Genomic DNA, 24,276 nt, shown 5'->3' with positions numbered 1-24,276 from the left:
GTTTACTTTCACCAAAGAGATCATGCAGAGTTGTAGCCACAGGTGTTGAAAACACACCTAAGATGCTCCAGTTCATCAGTGCTGTGACTGTGTCGTTAACCGTGAATGTTTTCAGAGTGTACTTTAAGGTGAAAGTGAGGTTATTATGCAAAGTTTAACTGGGACAACCCACTTGAGATTAAATCGCTTTGTATGTGACCTATAAACTGAAATGAATCTGATGCAGATACTGAGGCTATAGCATATACAGTCACGGTTCCTCATTCAATTCTAAAGGTTTTACATATCAGGAAATAATGAAGACATCATTAGAAAAAATTAAGCCTGAATGCAGCAGTAGTGTGTAGTAAGGGTGTGCTTAGTTTGACATGGTGTACAATGTGTTATTGCCTAATTTAAAGGCCCTCTAAGGAGGGTGGTGACTTGACTGGACTGTGAGTCTCAGTTTATTAGGTTTATGTGGCAGGGTGTGGCTTGCGATGCCACTGCAGGTGAGATGGATGCGCCTGAGTGGCATCTACAATCACGCCTCGCCAGCTTATATCGGATCCTGTATTGGTTGTTGCTGTGCAGGTGTAAATAAAGCTGAAAAGCTTGAAAATGTCACCGGGTCTGCTGTGGTTCGTTACAGTTTGAGAACAGCACCTTCTACATGTAAATGGTAAACAGACGGCTTCAACATGGGCTTAGTATCTCGCCCAAGGATATTTGGCATGCAGACTGGAGCAGACTGGGATCGAACCACCAGCCACTGTTAGTAGGTGACCTACTCTCCCACCTGAGCTACAGCCACCTGCATCAATGACACTAAAGCATGTGACTCCTTTAGTGTCATTGCTCGTGTCGGTCTCATTTTCAGGAGGCGGTGTCGAGTCTGTGATGAATCTGTTGGGTCAAGCTGTGCTAATTCTAGAGAACATCACAAATCAAACTCCTCCACAGCCACACAGGAAATGATAAAACGCTCCAGTGCCTCGTCAAAACATCCACATTTCAACATCAGCTGAAAAATCAGCGTACACGCATAAAAGATCTGTGACAGCAGCTTCACTCAAGTCAGTGTCTGCAGATTTAATGAAAGTTCAAACACCACCTATGAACGTGAGTCACAACAGTTTGATATTAGTTCCCACAGACGGAGTGAGGGCGAGCAATGATATTTTGGTAAATGCAGAAAGAGAGACGATGAAATTAAGAGAAAATGAACAGTGGTACCTTGAATGATAGAGTGACAGTGGGAGGGAGAAAAGGAAGCGGATGGAAGAATAGTTTCTGACAGCCATCGACTGTGTTGGAGGAGAGTGGAGGGAACACAGCAGAAATGCAGGAAAGTAATGACTGACATGACTGTGAGTGGGAGGAGGGCTATACTGAGATGTATACTAAGAGATGAAGAGTGAGGTGATATGGTCGACTGGAGAGCTGATAAATGAAAGAAAATGACTTAATAAGCTGCTTTAACAGAAAGCTGCAGGTACAGAGATCAGACATCGGTTTAGTCTTTAAAGATGTAAAACTCTCACGATGACAACTACAGGTTGAGCCACAGTGATGGAGCAGAGCAGGGAAACCCTCAAACTATCCCACATCACAGACTCGACACACACCTTTATGGCAAAAACAGTGCCAACAAAACATGCAAACAGACACGCACAACCTCCTGAGTCGAAGTGATGACACAATCCTCAAAGAGTACGAAGAACGGAGCAGATGCTTACATGTGTCGGCAAGTAGAGGTCATATGGTGTCCCAGAGTCTACGTCAATGGCGTGGAAACCAGACACGGAGCCGTAGATGACCTTTAACCTTTGACCTTCCTCCACTGTCAGGTCAACAGAAAGGGGCTTTTGAGGCAGAGTTCTGAAGGACTGGGCAGACACACAGACACGATGATTAAGTTACATAAGTTTGCACATTAGCCTAATTACATAATCTAAAGTGAAACTGCTCCATTAATAATAATGCAGTGTCACAAAAGCTGCCATCCTAAGATAGTCCACCTAATTCTTCCATTTTTGGCCTGTGACACGGTATGGAAGAGAAAGTAGTTCAGGCCTCAGAGGACAAACAGAAATGGGACACATCTCTGCTGAGAGTCTGTGGTTATGAGACCCAGAACCTGATGTGTCCTGTCTGTGTACATGCAAGTGTTCGACTGTGGAAATAACACAGCAATAACCCACTTAATCAATGAATCGATCAATGGAAAGGAAAGCTGAGCAGGCTGATGTTCTTAGGTGTTACACCGCGATGTTAAACTTAGCTTCACCTTGTCTGTAGTGCTGTTAGTTAGCATGCTAAAACCAGCATGTCAGCCTGTTTACATGACTACACACACTGGTTAGTAAAAAGGAAGGTGCTTCAAGTTTTCAACTAGAAGAAAAGTCTGAGATAAACTACTGTGTGACTTTACGATTACTACAAACATCTAAAAAACCTTCTAATAAGTAGAATAAGTAGTACTTTCCATGATATTAGTATTTCACAGCTCCACAGACTGATGAACTTGTATCTTCAGTATCTCTTATTTTTATTGCATTTCATTAATTTGTTACCAACCTTAAAGGCCATGAATTTGTGGTAGGGTTTTGGGGCCCAAGCGTACACCTCCACAGCATTCTTCAAGGCAATCACCAAGAACTTTATCTTCTCATAACGCACTAGAAAACAGAAAAACAGAAACAAAACAAGCGGTAAGGAGCGTGAAAAATCTGAGACCACATATTCTACACGTAGCTCCTAAAGATCACTACATACACAACATCTGTAACCTGCATTAGTTTGAAGCTCTGTAAAATATCATTCTGTTTTTATTTAGTGTACCTACCCACTTTATAGTGGACACAGCCCTCTAAATCACCCACTGACGTCCAGCCCTGTCTTTTCTCCACCTCCGGGTCATTACGCAGGATTTTATTCCTTAACCAGGACAAGTAGTAGAGACGCAGCTTGTTCTTTTTTCCTACAGACAGAGAGGGAAGGATGCAAACGACTCCTGCTTCAGTGTGACAAAGTTTCAATCAGTTTCTTTGAGGTGACGGAGCAAACCAGAACAGAGCACGAATATCGAGCAGTCATCCACACACAAGTGTCAGTTTTACCTGAAGAAACCTGTTAAACAGTTACAGTAATGTGGTCTCTTTGAACTACTGTGCAAAACTTATAAGCAGAGTTTAATCATTATGCAGGGCAGAGTGCTGCACTCTGTGTCACTGTTTCTGTAGCTCTGAACATTTGAACATGCAGCACATATACCTGATACAGTAATCAACACATTGAGTCCTTCAAGTACATCCATTTGTTGAAACCGTCGCCTGCTGATGAGCGGGTACACCTTTCCCTGACCACTTCGATCCAGCAGCCACAGACCGTTTTCTGTGCCCACCAGCAGATTCACACCTGCACGTCAAAACAGAAAATATCAACACTGACACAGTTTGTATCATTTTCTGAAAGAATCTACTTCATTTAAAAACACAAACAACATAAAACACATAAAAACTACATACCCCATAATCCAGCACACAGAACCTCCGCGTTGAACTTCTTTTTGTACTTTCGGATCTCTGGCGTGTCGCTCTGTGGTCGAATGTTGGTTGGGTTCACGTTAACCACGGAGCCCTTCCTGTGGTTCTCTCTCTTCAGTGGCTCGCCCTTAATGCCCGCTGAATGCAAAAATGATTCAAGATAAAAGTTTAAAAAATAAAACTAAACTGTGCTCACAAAGCAAACTGTAGCTCGGCTCTCTGGTAGAAAACTCACTCGGGCTCTGTGGTGGTGATGAGATGGGGATCAATCGTGGATCAATGAAGGGCAGGAAGGAGGAAGATGATGATGTCGGGCTTTTACCAGTAGGACTGCCGATATCCTGATGAGCACAATGACAAGGGAAGAGATTTTATACTTTAATAAAACACGAACAAAAAAAACAACACAACAGGCAGTTACAGTTATGAAACCATAAACCATTTACCAGTTACAAATTATGGTTTTCATACATCAGTAACAACAGTTCCGTTAACTCGAAATCCAAACTGAAACCCAGGAAGACTGAGCTCCCAGCCTGTGCCACTACCTCCCTCTGGTGGACATTTATAACTAATGCAGTCTGTCGCTTTATTTAAACCTTGGCTATGATAATGAGCCCAAAGGTTTATATCAAGTAGTCTGTTGACATTTATTAACACAAGGACATTAATACTGATACAACTGTAAGTCCATCTGAACTTAATCAGCACTTTGTCTTAAAAACAAACAAAAAACAAACAACTATTATTCTCATTTACAATCTAATTCTTTTGTTCTTGGATGCTACTAGAGTAGCTTTCATTCATAGTTCAAAATAATCCATATTTATGTTATACTGGGTTTTGATGCTGCCGATCAATTCATCCTCTGTCTTTCTTTAAGGCCCTCATCATATAAGATAACTTTTGAGTGATTGGTTGCCCCTCAAAAGCAATGCAATTTGATCTCAAGAGTAAAAAGACATCGAGTGTTTAGAGCTTTTGGCTCACAGCAGTTACTTTGACAGTGTTCAACGTGAACATCCACCACTGAAACAAACTGACAGTATGACAGCAACATAATAAAGAGCATGATATACTGTTTTCATTATAAACAACACTGCTGAACGTCGCCGTAGTGTACACTGAATGATAAACAGGGATGCTGATGATGACAATGACCAGAAGAAGTAAAGCAGCAAAGCTCTGAGAAATCTGTGCTGATTTTCTACTTACATGTAGATCCTGGTGTGTGGGGGATCCGGGAGATGTGGGCGATCTCAAATAGCCAAGTTCCCGTGCTCGCTGCTGCTGGATGAATGCATTGTGGGTAGGACTAGAGGAAGAAATTTTTTGCAGAAGGTCTGGTAGCAAGTAGGTGTCATCTGAACCCAACTGCGAAATCTATAGAGCAATACCAGGACAGGATGTAACTTGAGTAACTGTGAGGCGTCACATGAATGAATGTTAAAGCTTTAGGAAGTCAGCTTTTTTACACAACCGACCACAGAGCAGACAGTCACGTGTGCTCTGTGGTTGTGTTTGCTCAGTACCTGGTTGAGATTGTGGTGAGGCTGCAGGACGATGCCGTCGGGTATTCCTCTGAAGTATTTCCCTTTTCCATTGGACATGCCAGACCTTGAAACATACCGCTCGAGATTTTAGACTAGAGACCGACTGCAGATGTCATATTTCATAGTTAGAAACAAGACTGATGCATCCTTCAGCAATAAAAGCAACACACTGGATCCTAATGACACCTGCTGTTTCAGACTGTGACTAACTCACAAACAACACTATAGTAACACTAATTTGCTTTCAGGTCTGTTAAACCAAATGAGATACTTGGCTTCTCCCAGGTTTACTGCCACAGGAATTGAAATCACAATAAACAGACTTGGATTTCATTTCCTCTTCATACTTAGCAGAAATATTTCAGTGCTCATTTCTCCCAGTAGATGCAGCAGAATTACTAATTTTGTGACTTTTTACTAGATTCTAAATATCAGTTTAAAAAAAATCTTGCAACACATCATGTTTCGTCACAGTGCTGTTTGGAAACTAAAAGAGTTGCTTCACTCCTTCATGTGCAGCAGGACACTTAGTTTTTTTGCTAAAAGAAACTGTCGAGCAGGTCAAACACATGATGAGCTTGATGGGAACATTTCTTAAACAATAACCTCTAACAATAAGAATACAGCATCATAAATACACTGAGGATGTGTTTGGTTACCCGCTTCGCTCCTCGTCATCACTGCTGCCGACTTCATCGCTAGAAGAAGAGTATTCTGCGGCCTTGTTAAGCCGACCCAGAGCGGGTTTTATTCCCTGCGAGAGGAAAAGGAAGTAGCCGGAAAAATGAGTTGGACAGAGAGAAAAATCATTGACGTTAATGTGATGAAGCAAGTTTCAAATCAATGAGGAAGAGGGATCTAGATGACATGTGCATGCATGCTTTGTACTGATACTATGATATACTGAAACAATTTAACTCTATAAACCAGTGAGACTGCACACATGCTCCAACAACACTTACCTGTGTGTGTCCACTGCTTATGTTATCCAGCTTCCTGTGTGGGTGGTGCTGCAGGAGGGGACTTTCCAGCTTGAAGTAACCTAAGACACACACATATGTTAGCAGCAGTAATCAGTGTGAGAGTTACATGTGGAATCTCATGTGTAAATATACCTGTTTCTTGCCAGACTGCTTTAAAGACAGTAAATGGACCCAAGGCTGTGAGCTAGTTCAGGCAGGTTACTCGAGCTGTACTGTCCTCATTGTCTACAGCAACACTTCTGAATCTAAAAAATGCTCCCTTATTCACAAAGGGTCACCACAGCTCGGTATGTTTGATTTGACAGATTTTTTTAAATGTTGGATGCCCTCTCTGGGAAAAGACTGAAATGACTTGGATCTCCTCCCGGGATCGAACGGACAATCTTTAGCTCGTTAGGCAAATGTGTGAACCACAATCTCAGCTTCATGTCACTGCATTACTGTGTGCTGTTTAAACTCCAGCATACACCTGCAGCTTCCAGGGGAATGTTTAATAATGACTCCCTAAACTGCCCAGGTGATTTAAAATAAAAATATATTTAAGTTTCCATAAGACAGAGGCATGTTGTTCATAGTGTATTTGAAGAAAAGTGATTTACAATCCACCTTTTAAAAGTCCAGCCCACAGTTTACTTAAACTTATACACTAGCATTTCAGCTGCGCTCTGTCCAAATGGGCTCTATTTTCTTTCTATTTTCTTTTATCTCCACATGACAGAAGTATCTGGCTCACCACTTGGTGTCTAACTGCTCTTGGTGCTGGTTGGTAGTTTACTGTTGGGTTTTAGAGCCATTTCCCTGAAAACTGCACAATACTGCAGCTCAAACTTTAACAATAGAAACTAAATCAATACAGTAAAGATTTAGCCTGTAAAACAAAAACAATGGACTAAAAATAAAGCCTTTGTCATGCTGTCACTTCAAACACTCCCTTTATATTTTCCACAGATTCATGTGATGCATTGTAATCATGAAGTAGAGACTTACAGGACAGTTACATTAGGGTTGGTTATCAAGTCGTTCAAGAAGGTAATTAAATACCCAAAGAACGACTGTTTATAAAGAGTTTGTTTTATGGAACAAAACAGGAAACAACTCCTGTTTGTTGTGTTTCCATCAAGCGTGAGAGAGAAGAAAGTCTTTCTGTGCTGCTGGAATCAAAAGTGTTCGTGGAAATAACATCATCGGGGCACCTAAGTAAGCCTAAGTATCACACATTCAATAAATCGAGACATCAAACGCTCCTTTTACTATTTACAAAGCAGTAAGCGGCTTTCTCTCAGTTGTAGCATGAGTAGATAAAGGTTTCGTCTAACCACAGAGGAGCTACACGACTGTCAAGAACAATGTCTGATCTGTGACTTCGAACAAAGGAGGCTGAGGCCAGCAGCCAAACTGAGTGGGAGGCATCAAACGGTGTTTCCTTCCAACTACACGCAGAGGGCAACTTTGAAATCCTAAACATATTCTCCCCTCTGTCTATCCCAGCAGAAGTGCAGCTTCCTTGCTGCCGACCACAGAGGACACACCAAGCAGAACTTTGAAAAAGATGACTTGGTTGTTTCTTTCTCGCCGGAGACGCGGGTGGAGAGGGCAGGCTTTGAATACATCGCTCTGTTGTTGTGCTTTCTGTTGCAGTGTACTCTGCATGCGTACACCCCTCCCCCAACCCACGCCAGGCACCCATGAGATCACACCCACATACGCTGTTCACACTAGTGTCACACACATGGGCAAGTAAGGTGCAAGTTTGAAGCGCTGCTGAGAACAGCAGTCAAAAACAAACACACTGCAAACACATGTCATTACTAAAATAACACGAGTGCTTTTAGCTGTTCAAAGATGGCAGAACCAAGATTATTAGTGCACAATATAAACTGAACCCTAAGGCAAGGACACTGTGCTCTGTTACTCCAACAGCACAGGACTGAGGTTAGTGAGGTGAGCTGTGTTTAGGCATCACACACCTGGATGGTTGCTGCTTAAAGAGGAGCCTCCATGGGACGCACACCTCCCACTCTTATCTGCTGCAGACACTGGACTGCCACTAGATGGCGAGAGAGACACACAGACAGCATTACAGACGCAGAGTTAAAGACAGTTAAAGACAGGAAGTGAGCTGAATTGTGATCAACACTATACATCTCTCTGTCCTGATCTGAGAACGTCCTTCACGCCGTCACTGCAGTGACAGTTTTTCCACCATTATTTTCATCTCATCAAAAATAATCATCCAGGCTAAATGAATCTGATCTGCTGTTCTCCCGAGTTGGATGCCGACATGCTGACTTAGAGCGCCACACAAACACCAACAATAAATCAGGCCCAACAACACTGTGGTAAAGAGACATTTTATTCTAATGAGGCATTAAAAGAAAAATGACTCGCCAGCTTAAAAGACAGTTTACTAGAGTTTACTACAACTAAAATAAAATGTTTAACTTCATATCAATTAATATTTTATACTAAATATGATATATACACCAGTAAAATAATGTGATAATGTGAAGAGCTGGTAGACAAATGAGGTGCTGAACAACGCTTTGCATCTGAAGCTAATTATTCTCACTGTGATTCTGGAAACTGCATTAAAACTCATTAATTATCGAGTTTGATTCCCGTGCATTGGCGTGTGCATTTTAAAAAACAAACACTGTGTCTGTGCTGACTGCTCCAAGAGTTCATTTCTCAGCAGAAGAAGAACCCAGGTGAGGTTTATGGCTGCTTGCACCACAAACAATGAGTAACATGGTTGTTAAACCAACAGTCATCATGTAAGAGTCTCAAGTTTCCCTCTTTGTTTTTGTATTTGATCTTTTTTTGCTCTCTTCTGGGGTAAAGTTTAGTCATTTAGATGCTGCATGCTCCCATTCGGTCACTAGCTAGTTGCTATTGTCTAATACTTCAGATGTGGTGTGCAGTGGGTTTCTGTAAAACAAAAAACTGCACTTAAGTCCGCTTCAAGAAAGAGGAAACTGAAGTGCTGCTAAAAGTTATTAGTGGGTTTGTCACTGCAAGTGACACTTGCTGAGTTTTTGATATTGTTATGTGTGAAAAATGAGCAACCTGTAACATTTAAACACACTTCTGCTCTGTCACAAACCCATGTGATGGTCTCTACTAATGGCAATCACATTACACACTTTAATACAAAAATTGATCCAAAAAATTGCCTCAGACAAATCAAATTTTGCACACACACCAGACTCATTGTGTTGGTACAGACTGAACTGTAATGACAACCTGCTAACATTATGAACAGGACCTAGCTTAGTGTAGCCTACGCGTGTTAGCCCTCTAGCATTAGCAGCCACGTTTGGCACCGACTTGGTGAACCAAGTGCTGGTTCTTGTATGGACATCATGTATTAGTGCTCTACCTTGAGGCAGCCCTCTTGTGTCCCATCATCGGTTCCCTGCAGTAATACTTTGAGGTGGTGCGCTCTGGGACCTGAAAGATCAAAGCAAAATAGATTTAATAAAACCACGTGGACACAAAGCTCCCGCCTGATTATTTCATTTTTTGTTTTCAAACTAAATATTCTGTCGAGTCAAAGTATGTTAGAGCTAATTCTAAAAAAGGTTTATGTGGTTATGAAACCTTTACATTTACAATGCCTGAAAGGCTGCAGAGCAGAGTGCAATAAAATCTTTAATAACCCTCGAGGAGACATTTATTACTGAGAAACTAATGAGACCATTTGGCTTTGCTATTTCATAACATTTCAATGTTGCCCCTCTTAACACATCAAAGCCACGTCCAAATCATAGAGTGTGGAAATATTATCTGACTCGGAGCAATTTCTCTTTTCAGATCTGTGTGTGTGTGTGTGTGTGTGTGTGTGTGTGTGTGTGTGTGTGTGTGTGTGTGTGTGTGTGTGTGTGTGTGTGTGTATGTATTTTTCGGTCAAGCAGCTGGCAGCCTTTTAACCTCTCATCTCTTGGGTCAAGTGACAAAGTCACAGAGAGGAAGACACACCCAGGAATGCAGGAAGAGAGCTGTGGAAATACCTATCGTCCTTCTCACGAGTTGCCCACATCCTGCATCTGCACAAGCGCAGACACCCACAGAGACACTGAGCTGCACCAGTGTCTATCGCTTCCCGTCAACTGTGCTAGACACGTCAAATATAAGGCTTTTAAAACATTTTTTTAAGAGCATTTCAAAACCTTTATAAATTTAGGGATTTATAAAAATGCCCTCTAAGTTTCATCATAATACTATTCAGAGGGTAAGTTATGTGAATTCAGGCAACAGGAAAAGTCATTAATGTCTGCCTCATAACTCACACTGTAGTGTTGTTTAACCCAGTGTTTTCACAGCCACTCCTTTGTTTAAGTCACCACACTGCAAGAAAGTGTACTGACTTATTAGCTGCTCTCTCTATAAGCACCATATGGCCTCCTGTTAGATCAACAACATAACACAGCAAATAGACAGCTTTACTGCACCCCCCTGCTGTCTCTGTAGTACTTATAAGTTGTTTCATCAACCCCATATGGTGTTCTGTTGGTAAATACACCGACTCTGTACATCACTTAGCAGGGAGAGCCGCGATATTAGCAGGTGAGATGAGGTAAATGTGAGAAAGATGATTTTAGTTGGGGGCATTTCACAACAAACCTCGAGGTAAAACACAGTCCCTTCCTCCCCTCCTATCTGCTGCACACACAAAAGACTGACGACAAACACGCCAGCCGCATAACAACCTCGTGCTCAATGCACCACTTCCTTAGCTGGGCAACTGATCAGAATACAAGATGCCAAATACACACACACACACACACACACGCACACACTCTCTATCCTGTGCTCATGTGATGCAGGACACAACAAAGACTTCCTCTTTTGGTGGGAGCCAGAAGAACAAAATGCATCACTTGAACTTATGTCTCGTTCACGCCAATCATCAAATCTGCACCGTGACCCAGTAAGGAGCTGGAAACTAAAAACAGATGATACTCACTTTGGGTGGAGTCTCCACAGAGTCCCAGAAGACACTGTCAGTTGGGGACACGGGAGAAAATAGGGACAAAGGGGAGATGGCCATGTCTGACATAGAGCTGCTGTGTGGGGCATCCCGACTTGAACGAAGATTTTCATTCTGGGAAAAAAAAAAAAATGTAAAAAGTTATTAAATAGTACCTCGTGACAGCACTTAGCATTTATCCGAAATGAGCATATTAGGCTTCAGTCACACTGGAGTAAAAGCAGGACGGCAACCTCCGAGGGACCAAGAAACACCAGAGGTTTGTGAGTAAATAGGCCCTGTGACATTCTGGGGACCTGTTCGGGGTGTACTCCACATCTCGCCCCCTGGAAGCTGGGATAGGCTCCAACACCCCCCCAAGGAGAATGAATAGTTGGATGGTGATTTTGTTTTTGTTGTCTGGGGCTAATTGCAAGTAGTTGTGGCACGAGCGTGCAGCAGCCTCAACCTCTGGTTGACCACTTTTCAACATAAGGCAACAAATCTTGGTCTGACTTGGACTGAGGGTAGTCACTTTCTAGTAGGTTGGCAAAGGGTTGTGATTAATTGCTATGTCATTTATAAATGTAGACAGATTGTCAACATGTTGCAACTAGTGCAACTTATCTGCACCATCAAAACCCAAGTTACAAAGGTTTGTGGCAGGTTATTTACTGAACACTGCCGAAATTTAACAGTGAAACGCATATCTTCATCCAACATGCACGATAGTTGCTGCTAGGAATGCTCATTTATTTGGAATTAGAGTTGCGATCAGAAAGAGTGCGTAATTGTCACGGCTGGATGTGTCAAAACTGTGTGCAGTGCCAAAACTTTGGCTTTGTCCTGTTGCTCCACATATTCCTCCTCTGCAATAAGACAGATTTTATTGAAACGGAGCAGAACTGAAGTGTCAAAGTGAGGAGACGGAGAATCCAGATCCAGTCCATGTCGTTTCCTTCTTTCCAGCGAGCAGAGCAGCTTCCAATGTTTCAGGCATTTATTCAGGTTACTAAATCGGTACACAATCTCCCTGTTGTTTCTCAGCAGTGCGCACACACAGAGGAGCGGCAACATTTATTTCTTAGCTTCTTCTTTCTTAAAATCCAGCTATTAATTGGACTTTGATATTTGACCGGCTATGCTATTATTAATAAGAAATAATGTCCAAATGCAACGGGACAAAACGCTGTTTTTAAAACTTCCATCTGTAAGTTATTATACACGTTAAATCCTTTGGCTCTGTATCATGTTTTACAGCATCATGATCCGCAGGTTCTGTGAATGACGCAATGAATGACAGTCAAGTTGGGGTTGATCTTATCACTCAGGAGTGTTCCTGTTCCTCTCTATCAGCTCATCACAGCTGCACCATCAGTAGCAAAGCCAACAAACTACGCACATAACATTTCTTCAGAGAGCAAGGCCCTGGTGCAAAGCTCAGTTTCACATACTGCAGAAAAACATAAATGCAAGCATTTATGCACACAGCACAATAACAGCATCTTCATTAAGCTGCTGGACACAGATTCGAGGTTTCATGGAGGAATAGTTTGTAACTTCACTCCACCCGAGTCTCTCTTCTCAGGACCACGCACACATTCTGTTACAGCAACGTGTAACAGAAGAGTTCACCCTTATAAACATTTATTCTAAATGCCACGTTTCAGAGAGAAAAACAGAAACCCTGCACGCATTATTCATGCCCTCATTTTTGATGAGCAAACTTGCTCTTAATAAAATGCAGGCGATTAAAGAAATGAACAAGCTATGTCTGCTTGTTGGTACATTTGCCACGTTTAGATCTGGCCCAGTCTAAGACGGTCATGTTTGATCTGCAGATTGTGCATTGTTGGCTGTGTGAGTCCACCCTGGTTCAGATACAACAATACAAGTCTGATGGGAACAGACTTAATTAACTGCACTAATGCCCTTTCCTACTCAAAACTGAAAGTTGCCTTGTTGCCATTTCATCACTAACTTAATGCGCCAAAGTTTGAAGACAGCAACTGCCTGAGTGGTCCCCAGACTTGGTCCCCATCGTTGAAGTGATCCTTTCAAAGTTAACTGCAATAATTTTGGTCACACAGCGGTCTCCATTCATCGTTTTCTCTAGTGGGACTGTAGCCTTACCCAAAGTGTTAGAATTGCACAATTGCATGCATGAGCTATGTGACACATCTGTTGTATACCTGGATGAAGTGAGCTCTCTGCATGGCTGGGGTACAAGGACTAGAGCTGCTTCCGGAGCCCAGCCTCGAGTGCATCTGGCCAGGAAGACCAGCAGCTAAAAGCAATTTGGCTAAGTTTGATTCGTGGAAGTCCATCTAAAATATAAAACAAACCATTAAGTTTGTTTATGTCTGTTGTTAAATAGACATAAACAAACGGACACAGTCGTCTGGTTAGGAGCTAATCTAAATGAGGTTAGAATGAAGGTTGGAATGAGTTTTGAATTTTATCATCGAGGTGTATGACATTTTGAAAGATGCCATTTCTGAGACTGTGAAAATGTTTCTAATGAGAAGTGACTAAAGAGACAAAAACAGCCTGTGCAGAAAGAAGAAGGGCAAATTAAACCGATTCTGAAGTGTCGTGGGTGAAAAAAAAAGTCTTGATTTACTTCAAAGTTTATTTTCTTTAACAGTTTATACACTGAAATTGTCCACATAACTATCGGGGGGTCTAGTTTATGTAATAATGTGCCTTTAATCTCTCAACAAGCATGTAACAACATATGAAAATATAAAACCTCAAAGGGAACTTTTTATGCTGATCTTTGCACCATCTTTTCATTCTTGGACTCTAGAGTCGTCTTGTCAGGTTCTTGGTTCAAAATAATCCTCATCTATCTTATACCGGCGTCTTTGTTTAACATATACAGCTTTCCCTTTAAGCCAACCCTATTTTAATAAAACTTTCCTGTGATTCGCTGCCCCTCACAAGCAAAACATTTAAAGAGGAGATGGCAGGCGAGATGTGTTTCTGAGAAGAGCATATTATGAATAGTCTCTTATTACACGGAACCAAAGGCTAAAATAAAGGAAATCTAAACAGAGCAGCCATGAAACTGTGCATTTAGACTAGTCTGAAGACTGAGCTGAGCTGCCCTAATGTTTAATATAAACTATTGTACAGTATAGCTTTGAAAAATAACGAAAAGCATATTATATTTGTGACACAGCTCTGCTTCCCTGACATTAAAGTCCTAAAGGCAGACTCTGTGAAGCCCTGACTGTGTTTCAACCTGTTCTCCTTTCGAGGCGCTCAGGCTTAAATATTTTCAACATGTTCAGAAATTTGTGGTTTGGAGAGTGTCTAATATAACATCAGGAGCAGAAACAAATGTTTTTCAATCACCACGATCATGTGACTGTCTCAACATATTTCTGTAAATAGCACCAGTGGGTCATGTTCATGTTCCTTGTGTGGTTTAGCTTCGATGATATGAATAGAGGCCAGAAACCACATGCATCCTCAGCCTCCACCCCCCACAGACAGTCTTTCATCTGTCATCATGCATTTACATGAAAAGCAATAAAGCCAAAGCTGATTAAATCATCACAGCGTTGCAAAAATGAAATGTTTGCACTTTGACAACAAATAAAAAAAGTGCATGATATTCGCACCGGTGAGCAAGAAGAGAAAGTACAAAAAGACCAGGTAGGGTGTAGAAGAAATGAAGATGCTAGCAGGCTGAGGGGGGCAGGGTTTACCGCTGAGCTCTGACTGACTGGAGAGCGCCTGGGAGAGGCGGCGGCGGCAGCAGCAGTGTTCCCGCTATTAGCCGTTAGCTTGTGGGGTGATGCCACAGGCATTTCTCTTTTCCTCTGCTGCTCTTTCTCCCTGTGTCTGTGGTCGTGTTGCAGGGACAGGAGTTGGGTTTGGTCCTTGGGCAGGGTGCGGTGGGATCTCCTGCCCGCTGAGGGCTGCTGATGCTGGGCCAGGGGCTGGGACTTGGCTTGCGACTGAAGCCGAGACTGCGAATGCTGGGCCTTACGCTGAAGCAGCTGGTTTGGAGCCACTGCTCTCTATGTAGCAAACATGAAGAGCAGAAATACAAACTGACAAAGCCTGGAAGTGTCCTTCTTAAACGGCGTGTATACTGTGTTACAAAGTAACACCCAAACAGTTTACAAAGCTACTCACAAGATTCAAATGTAACACAATCACATGAACAAAGACATCTTTGCTCATTTAACTACTAGTAGTAGTGTCAAAGTGATTTAAGTGGCAGATGCCCCATGAACATGAAAATGTGATTTTACTCAAATGTCAATTATAGCGGGACAAATGGACTTCAGCTAAATGTACGTATAGTTTATGTGGAATAACCCTTTTTTTGATAGAGTGGTTTTTTAAATGGCCTAATGGCTTAATATGCACACTTAAAATAAGTGTTTTAACTGTACAACGGTCACTTTTAAGTCGTCAATTTAAATGGTCATGCTTAGCAATCAATTGTAGTAGAAAAAACTAAAGACGTGGCTATTGATTTTCTTTGCTAACAAAATTTCGTTTTAAGCTTTATTTTAGCAATCTAGTGCTGACACCCCATTTTATATGGCACCAAATTTGTCCTAACCAGTGCTACGTGGTTTGGTCCACTCCAACTCATGTACAACTAACTCTGTACATCTGTATCAAATACAGTATATAACTATATGCCGACTATGAGGGTAACAAAGGTCATTTGTGTTAAATGTTAGCTGTGCATCCCCAATGAAAAGGACACTCCCAGGCTCAGCCCACAGATATAGCACAGAAATATAACACACACTGGCCTATTAAGCTAGTTTCAACAACACAAACTGGTAAAGCAACAAACAGGGGAAACATTCATTAAACAGCAAACACTGACAGGAATGAAGCTGTAAATAAATCAGCCAATGGTGTCGTCTGCACATCAGTATTTAACTATAAATGTATTCATTTCTTAAACACATCCAACAGGAATTTTATATTGTCCGGAACATGATTTAAAATTATATTTTTTTTTACAAAAACATGGATGAATTTATGTATCCTGGCAATATTTAAAGCAGATCAGCCTTCAGCACACAGTATCAGATCTGTTAAAACTGCACGCTCTGCTTTATGGTCTGATTTGGCCAGAGTCACATTAGTCACATGACAATAAATATGACGTATTAAAGCTTGAACTGTTATAGTGGTTTATTAGAGAACAGAAACACGGGGAAAGTAAGTAGGTTAAAAAAAAAAAATCGCTTCAGGATTTGTGAGAACAATTTAACAACGACGTCCAGTCTGTGCTTAAGACAACAACTACAGCAGCTCAGGTATTTGCTGCCATCGAGGGAAAACTGCTTTAAATCACTTTAATGCAGTTTTCTTGAGAATGAGGAAACAACATGGAAGCCGCAGTCAGAATGCACAGCATAGTTTCCTAATCCTGTTTAACTAAACTGCGCCTGAACACAAGGCCTACACACAGAAACATTACAAACACACCGTCTGCTGTCCAACACTGTGAGACGGAGACAAAATAGAGAATCACTATCACTAATTTCAGATCTATATATAATCTCAAACCAGAGCTTGTTTTTCTTCCAGCTAAAACATAAACCTCAATCAAGATAAACATCTGAACAGAGAAAATAGAACCAAAACAGACAACAGAGGAAATCCATGTGTTCTGTTACAGTGATGGAAATGAGTAAAACTCAGACTGCCATACTCTGCTGCTGCCCTGTGCATATCGACATAATGGGAAAACCTTTGACTAATGTTCACCTGTAGTTTGAATGCTGAACATTTCCCAGTTTCAATCATAAGAACTGTCACTATACAGAGATGTGGACGAGGTGTCTTCTGCATGCAGTAATGCAGTTCTGCTCGTGTTGAGTGATGTAAACAACCAATCGATCTGCACTCTTCAAACGTCAAAATTGATCATTTGATTTTTTTATGACACAGCAGTGGTGAGTGTTCCCACCTCTGCTCTTTGTAACTTTACGCAATTTTGGGCATAATTTAGGAATCCATCTTCACAGTAGCGATTGACCTCAAAGTAAAGCTACCGGAAATGTACAACCCTACGTCCGGTCTTAAAACAGGAAGTTTTAACAGGAACAGGAAGCATTTTCTCGTGCACAGGGTCTGTATCAGGACAGTCAGCGCATGTGCAATACTGCCCCAGGGCAGCTGTGGCTACAACTGTAGCTGCCTCCACCAGTGTATGAATGTGAGAGTGAATGAATAGTGGCATTGTAAAGCGCTTTGGGTGCCTTGAAAAGCGCTATATAAATCCAATCCATTATTATTATTATTATTATTACTGGGGTTTGTGCAATATAATTGATGTGTTTCCGTTATCGAAATCTATACTGTCCTCTGTTGTCCACTCTTCTTGTCATTGTTTGTTCTAGTATAATGTGATCACTGTTTTTGTCCTTGTCACATGATCTGTAAATATTGTCTCTGTATGTTTTTACTAACTTGTGTTTAACACCAACCTGTCAGAGGGTCTGCAGATGGAAATTAGCCCAAGGCTATAATCTGGCATATTTACATTTGTTAAAATGTTCATTAATATGTATTGCCCCTCTTTCTAAATAAAATAAAATAATAAATAAATAATCAGATTTCTTCACTCAGATGAACATTTGGGGCTCAAAACTGCAATTAACTTAACTTAGTAGCTGCCCACTTTAGTCACCTTAGTGCTTCTAGTCTCTTATACTCAGTTGACTGTCAGCTCTTCACTTCTCTCGTGTGCCCAGCTCAGCCTCCACCCTCCTGCAGCACAAAAGCAGCCTTCACCTGCCTGCTCTCACTCTGCCTCCACCACCAGTCTGCGTTTCTATCTGCCTGCCCACAAGCACAGTTTGTCCACTCTTGCCTCGCCAACCTAACCATCTCACCCACACCCGACTCCACGATCACTCGAAACGCAGTCTTTCCTGACTCAGTGTCATGGTAAGGTCTGATATTCTGTTTGTAGTCTAAAAAGTCACCGAACACCAAACCAGACTGAACTGTTGAAGAAGGAAAAATGATCGACTCAAACACACAATACATGTGTACTTCTCACATCAGAAAAGATCATGTATAATGTAATTATTCTGTCAGTCTGCCCCAGGGCAGCTGTGGCTACAACTGTAGCTTGCCTCCACCAGTGTGTGAATGTGTGTGTGAATGGGTGGATGACTGGGTGTGTAAAGCGCTTTGGGGTCCCTAGGGGGGACTAGTAAAAGCGCTATACAAATACAGGCCATTTACCATTTAACAGTCAGTGCAGGCGGTGGAGTACAAATTAATCACACCACAAAATCATAACAATACAGAGATGTGCGTCTTTAGAACTAAAGAAGGAGATGAAGAGTATGAGCATTAGAAATATAACCATGTTTTGCAAATTTTTATGTTGAAACATCTACTGAGGTTAGATAGTATCATCCCAAGACAAGTTAAAAGAGAGCTGCTGGGAGTGAAAGAGATCCCATGCTGCGAGCAGAGGGATGGATGGAAGGAGGACCCAACTGAGGATAGGAGGCGTGCTGGGATCAGTGGAGAGAGAGATGGAGAGGAAAGCCTTTTAAAACAAAAAGAGATGCCAAGCTGTGATAAGGTTTGGCTTTAAACTGAGAACTGATGCTATCGGTACAGTAAAGTGTAAGTCAGTGATTCCTCAGAGACTTCTCTGCATTCCTGCAGTAGTCTCACACTGAAAATTACAAACCTCTAATGTCTGACTGAGAACTTTAAATAATAAACTTCACCAGAACAAACAGGTCTGTCACCCTCCGTAAACTTCACTTCAAACATGAAACGCAGACGATCAATTACCACCACCTGCTTCACCTCTGACTCTTCATCTGCCTTCACTCGCACATCTTTTCATCTTCCATCCACCCGAGACGCAAACAACAGCCAGCTGCTGTCTCTCTGTCTGCATTTCAGTCTTTGGGTTAAACCTTATTCTCTTATCAGCAACACATTTTTTCTCACCTCACATGTCAGAAAATTTCTACTTAAGAAAGATTTAAACAAATACAAGTCTTTGAATAGTTTCAATTTTACTGTCAGGCTACAAGAAAAAAAAAAAGCTGTAACTATAAGAAATAAGAGAAGTTAACAGTTTACACTGATGCTGTTCATGAAGTGTTAAAAATAAAAGAGAATCCAGGTTTATAACACATCTAACAACATGCAACACATTCATAAGAACATACAGAGATGGTGAAAGAAAGCAAGAGAAAAAGAGACACGAGGTGCAGTCTGGACACTCCCACGCTGTTTGCTTTCATCGACCACATGAAGGATCGGCTCACATTTGGAATATTTCAAGAGAAAATTCACCTGCTGTCACTCGTATGTGAGTGACAGGTAAACAAGCAAATATATGAACAAATATGAAGTGAAGGATTGTTACCTGCTCCGCCACAGAGTCCAGAGGCCTCACTGACACATCGGCACTCCACTGTCTGCCTGCCTGATCCTGTTCAGGACACACACACACACACACTTTAATTAAGATGTTCTGAGGTTTTGAGGAGGTGGGAACTAAAATATTCAGAGTGTGCAAGATGACACGAAGCTTTTAGCCGCCACACTCAACTTTAAATATTTCATTATAACCTCATTTGAATTTCTCTGAAAAAAGAGAAAAAACTAAGTAGCACAAACTGAATTTTTTTTGCATTTACACTGGTTAATCAAATCTAATCTATGTAAATATTTTCAGTGATTGCACCATTGGCTTCAAATTGTGTTCACTGGGCTTTGATGTGAAGGGTCACACTCAACAGGGTTTAAGCTGAAACGGCAGCTTAACCTGATTACAAATCAAATGTCTGCAGGACAAACGTAAGCGCCCTCTGAGCAGTGATCCAAGGTGAAGCTCACCTCATCTGCGAGCAATCGATGGTGCCACTGTGAGGACGCGCAAGGACAAAACTGTTGCAGGGTGAGAACCGAGGCCTTGAGTCTACAAACTAATTACAGCTTTGTTAACAAGGAAGCACTAACAATTACACCTGAGACAGGAATCATGCTACACTGAACTCTACAGTGATACACGTGACAACAGGAAAACAAGAACAAAGCCACAGTGACATTACATATGAGTTTGTATTTAGATTGAACGGATGTGTTAAAAGTCCTCCAAAGCAACTAAAACCACAAACACGAGGTTCAGTTCTGAGGTGAACCCTCAGAGACAGCTCGCAGCTGTCACTCAAACTGGTCACAACCACAGTCACGCACATTTTAAACCTTAATCTGATTTAAACTGGTAAGTTACTGGTAATTTGCACAATAAAATCCTCTCCTGTTCAACTGATAGAAAGATAATTTTAGTTTTAGGCACCAACACAGTTTTGTAGCAGCCTACAGACAAGCTTACTGCTGTAAAAGTGATAGAAGATAAAACTGCGTGTGCACCGAATCACTTTTATAACCAGCTTCAAGTGACCGACTCGATGTATTGTTCACATGTGTCATCTGGACCGTGTGGTTTATGACCTTCTGGTGGTATTAGATGAAAGTCACCAATCAATAGAAATAAAGGATATTGTGCTGATTTGTTCTGCATTTTGCCAGAAAACCATTTTATACTCAGGTTTAAGCCATGAAAATGTGTGCCAGTCAGAACGATGATTTAAAATCCAGTCAAACACACTGGCCCAGTTTAGCTCAGTGTGTTGAGCAGGCGACCACATGGCATACGCGTCCGGCCCACAGCCCTTTGCCGTATGCCTTCTCCTGTCTCTCTCTCCCTCTGCTTTCCAGTCATTTCTTCACTGTATCTGTCAATAAAAGTTAAAAAAGGCCAAAAACAACTATGCCAAGTTTTTGTGACGATACAGGAGGATTCAAAGCATGACATCACGATTAAAGCAGAGCCATGCTGCAGCTGTAGCTCCTTTTAAGTGACCGTCACCACTAATCCAGTGAGAACTGGAACCCATCCTGACCACTACTGTAAGAAATGTCACATTGCAACTCTTTAAAGGGAAATCAGACCTTACTTGCTACAAATCATTTAGATTTGTAAAAAGTAAGGTTGTGTAATGAGTATTCCCTTTCCAGTTGGAGAGGCGACCTCTACAGTCTGAAGCCGCTGACAGTGAACTGAACTACATCACGCAATACTTGCTAAATCAATCGATGTGTGCGATGATTGGGAGCAGCAGACGTGTTATTCATCTGACATAATACAAGATCACATCATGTGCTCACTGAACCTGTCGCATAATTAAACACACATACAGTGAAAGTTAATGAAGCATCAGATAGATCCATTACACATGCTGACCTTAATGACTTTGAGGTAATCAGACTAACACGTACAGATACCTCCCTGACACACACACACACACACACACACACACACACACACACACACACTAAAATAAGACAGATATTAATAGCATTTAAATACAGCATCTTCAACAAGAAGAATCCCCAGTCACTAACCTGCTCTGCAGTGTTAATATAAACCTATTGAAACCCACTGGTGTATGGAATAGATTCATTAAGCATGTGTCAAAATTAATGAGTAAAAAATGAATTTCTAAAACAGTAAAAAGAGTGTCTTTGTGTCTTTGCTCAAAATGATTGAAACTGATACAGACAGTTCACCGTCTCAGCATACTTTGTTAAATGTGTGCATACAGACACACACATATCTACAGTTACTTTGTAACACTGCCTCACAGAAAAGGTCATTCTCATGGTCTCAGGTTTCTGTGATGCAATAAACGGAGTTTTAATGAAGTAAAACATATTCATGTTGTAGCTTTGTGGGGGGGGAAACAGTCTTGATGGGGGAAAAAAACTTATTCAAACTCCAAATAATTCAGAAAACTTTCAGCGGTACAGTGAAATGTGAAAAAATGTCCAAATACAGACCTCCTCTTTTACTTTATTCTTAACCTGCACCAGTTAAGTCCTCAAAAACTGAGAAGACTACACCAGGTCCTTCATCACTCTGTTACATTGAAGGTGTGTTTTTATCACCCAAGTGACAAAGCCTGACAGGTGCACCCGCTATCAGTGCCGTGCACATCATCATCATCACAGCTTTATTTTCTGAAGCTTGAACCAAATGTAGATAGCACATGCGCGTGCACACACGCACACACACACAGTGTTTCAGTCACCTGTCACAAAGTAACTCCTCTGACAGCTACTTCACAGACATTATATAACTTTGCTCAAACTATAATCTAAAGACATGAGATGTTTTAGGGATTAGCTGTTGGAGGTCAGAGCAGTTTTGGTACCCAGGTCAGACTCTCAGGGGCCTATCACTCCTATCACTCACATATACACGTTCAGCTGTTGTGTTGGCTTTTATGTCTCAAACACAGGGGTTAGTAAGGACATGCAGCAGTCAGCCTACTGGGAAGACATTTCAGCAAGAAGTAACTTATCACTATGCACGTCTTCACTTTTGTTCCATCCCGACAGTCCTCATCAGCATCATTTCCATCTCAGTAGGCAGCTGTTTTTGGCAAAAAAGGCTCTGTTTAATGCACTGTAGACTACTTATCCAGCACCAGGCAGCAGACAAAGTTAGCAGCCAGGTGACGAACACAGCGGAGCATTAAGCAGCTATGGAGCCTGATCTTCCCCTCGGGAGCTTTTTTTTAATTAATTAAACAACCGAGCACGTGAATATGATAGAAACAAAGTGACAAAGTTGCTGTGTGTCTGCTTGATGCTTCTGATCATTTTTTTTTAAACTCATCTGAAACCCTGGGAAACCATCACAGGTGGAAAACTTGTCAGGTGAAGAAGGTGGTAAAGACATGAACACGGTGGGAGAGCCTGGGACACATGTTACAGCTCATCCAACAGCTGTTTGGTCAGCTAAGAATCAGTGCTTACATCTGATGTTTTTAAACCAATCACTGTCCACCTTCACGCAGTTCAGCTTTTGTCCTCTCCTCAAGCGACATCATATTAACAAACCAAACAAGCTTTTTTGGAAAGCACCAACAACAATGGTAACTGTTTAAGATAAATATATTAAGCAGTTTCATTAAGTTGTGGTTATCTACCATATTAGCTTTGCTAATATTATCTGCGCATAGAGAAAACTGAACCATCTTGAGCTCAGGACGTGACAAAAAGGGCTCGCTTCAGATAAAGTTGCAAATAAACGTAACAGGTCTCCTGTAAGGTTATCATAACACTGCTGTAAAACCTAAGCTTTGGAAATTCACCACTACACCTACAGTGGACTCAGTATGCATGTATAAAAAGATCCTCCAACTGCTACCAAGTCAAAAGTTCATCTGCACCTGTCTCCTGTCGCTCCTCTTGTTTCCCTCATCCACTAAGATCCTGCTGTCGTGGAGCTCAGACTCCTCCCCAAGGAAGACCTCCTGCAGCTCTCCCCACTGAAAGGCACAGTCTGTCAGCTGTCGCCTCTGCTGCAGGCAACAACAAAGGGAACTGTTTTAATCAACCTAACAAATGTAAGTATTAAACAAACATTAAGGCTTTATGCTGACATTGTTCCCTGCAGTAAAACTACATAAAGTCACAACGGTCGCAGTTTAAAGACTCGATATGAGGAAGGTGAAAGAGGAAGTTAAGCACACACAATAAAATATTATATTCGCTCTTAATATTTTATTATTAATGTGTCAATGCGGAGTGAATCCTATGGAAACCACTGTAAATAACAGCACTTACATCCTCTAACTTTTGCCGTTGCTCTTGCTGCTGCTGGATCCTCCTCTGTCTGTCAGCCAGGATCTGCTGCTTGTATCGCTCCTGTTCTTCCAGCTGCTGCCTGTGCTGCTGCAACGCCTGGATGTCAAATACAACATGACCACACTTAAAATGCAACTAAGAAAACCGATTCATGTTTGACTTCATCCACCGTTGAGCGGAGTGCTGTCTAACCCTGACACGATACTGAAAGCTAACTGCTAAATGTGAAATAGTTCAGTAAAATAACCTGCTGCTCATAATAAATGTATCACATGTAATTCTCTGCATCTTACTAAAATTTATATGCATGTAGACAAAACTGCACAGAACAAAACAAACTACCTGTTGTCCCCGCTGACCTCCACCACCTCCTCCGCGCCCTACGTCTCTGCCGCCTTCGTGATCTTCTGTCTGCAGTCGAAGAAACTCCCGCCTCAGCGTCCATTCGCCGGGAACATTGACTATGGAGCTGATGGAGAGAGACACGTGAGCGGCATTAAGTCAAGTGCGAGTGACGTGCTCGAGTTAACGTGAGGACGAAGGGAAAGTGGTCA

At 41.7% G+C, this 24,276-nt stretch overlaps 1 protein-coding gene across 4 annotated transcripts in view; it reads right to left on the bottom strand.

Moving 5' to 3' along the window:
• The window catches only part of LOC147337548 (mitogen-activated protein kinase kinase kinase kinase 4-like), a 57,335-nt gene that overhangs the window by 8,620 nt on the left and 24,439 nt on the right, over nt 1-24,276 (bottom strand). The window contains exons 12-30 of one of the 4 annotated variants that reach the window (XM_086305947.1): nt 24,065-24,191; nt 23,702-23,818; nt 23,305-23,433; nt 19,428-19,493; nt 14,749-15,063; nt 13,225-13,359; nt 11,030-11,167; nt 9,443-9,513; nt 8,031-8,110; nt 6,043-6,122; nt 5,740-5,834; nt 5,060-5,144; nt 4,743-4,910; nt 3,763-3,868; nt 3,510-3,665; nt 3,256-3,399; nt 2,828-2,962; nt 2,560-2,660; nt 1,719-1,868 (exon numbers count right to left, since the gene is read on the bottom strand). In XM_086305947.1, the coding sequence (XP_086162073.1) occupies nt 1,719-1,868; nt 2,560-2,660; nt 2,828-2,962; nt 3,256-3,399; nt 3,510-3,665; nt 3,763-3,868; nt 4,743-4,910; nt 5,060-5,144; nt 5,740-5,834; nt 6,043-6,122; nt 8,031-8,110; nt 9,443-9,513; nt 11,030-11,167; nt 13,225-13,359; nt 14,749-15,063; nt 19,428-19,493; nt 23,305-23,433; nt 23,702-23,818; nt 24,065-24,191 (2,398 nt within the window). Of the gene's footprint in view, nt 1-1,718; nt 1,869-2,559; nt 2,661-2,827; nt 2,963-3,255; nt 3,400-3,509; nt 3,666-3,762; nt 3,869-4,742; nt 4,911-5,059; nt 5,145-5,739; nt 5,835-6,042; nt 6,123-8,030; nt 8,111-9,442; nt 9,514-11,029; nt 11,168-13,224; nt 13,360-14,748; nt 15,064-19,427; nt 19,494-23,304; nt 23,437-23,701; nt 23,819-24,064; nt 24,192-24,276 lie in introns of all 4 variants that reach the window. The other 3 variants (XM_086305937.1, XM_086305957.1, XM_086305967.1) reach the window with 3 other exon arrangements.

This window comes from Aulonocara sp. 'chitande type north' Nkhata Bay, linkage group LG2 (genome assembly GCF_057382095.1).
Source record: "Aulonocara sp. 'chitande type north' Nkhata Bay isolate Kocher_YH1m ecotype deep benthic linkage group LG2, A_spYH_male_GT1.1, whole genome shotgun sequence".
NCBI lineage: Eukaryota > Metazoa > Chordata > Actinopteri > Cichliformes > Cichlidae > Aulonocara > Aulonocara sp. 'chitande type north' Nkhata Bay.
The sequence above is the reverse complement of the archived record's forward strand: the minus strand, read 5'-3'. Positions and strand labels throughout refer to the sequence as shown.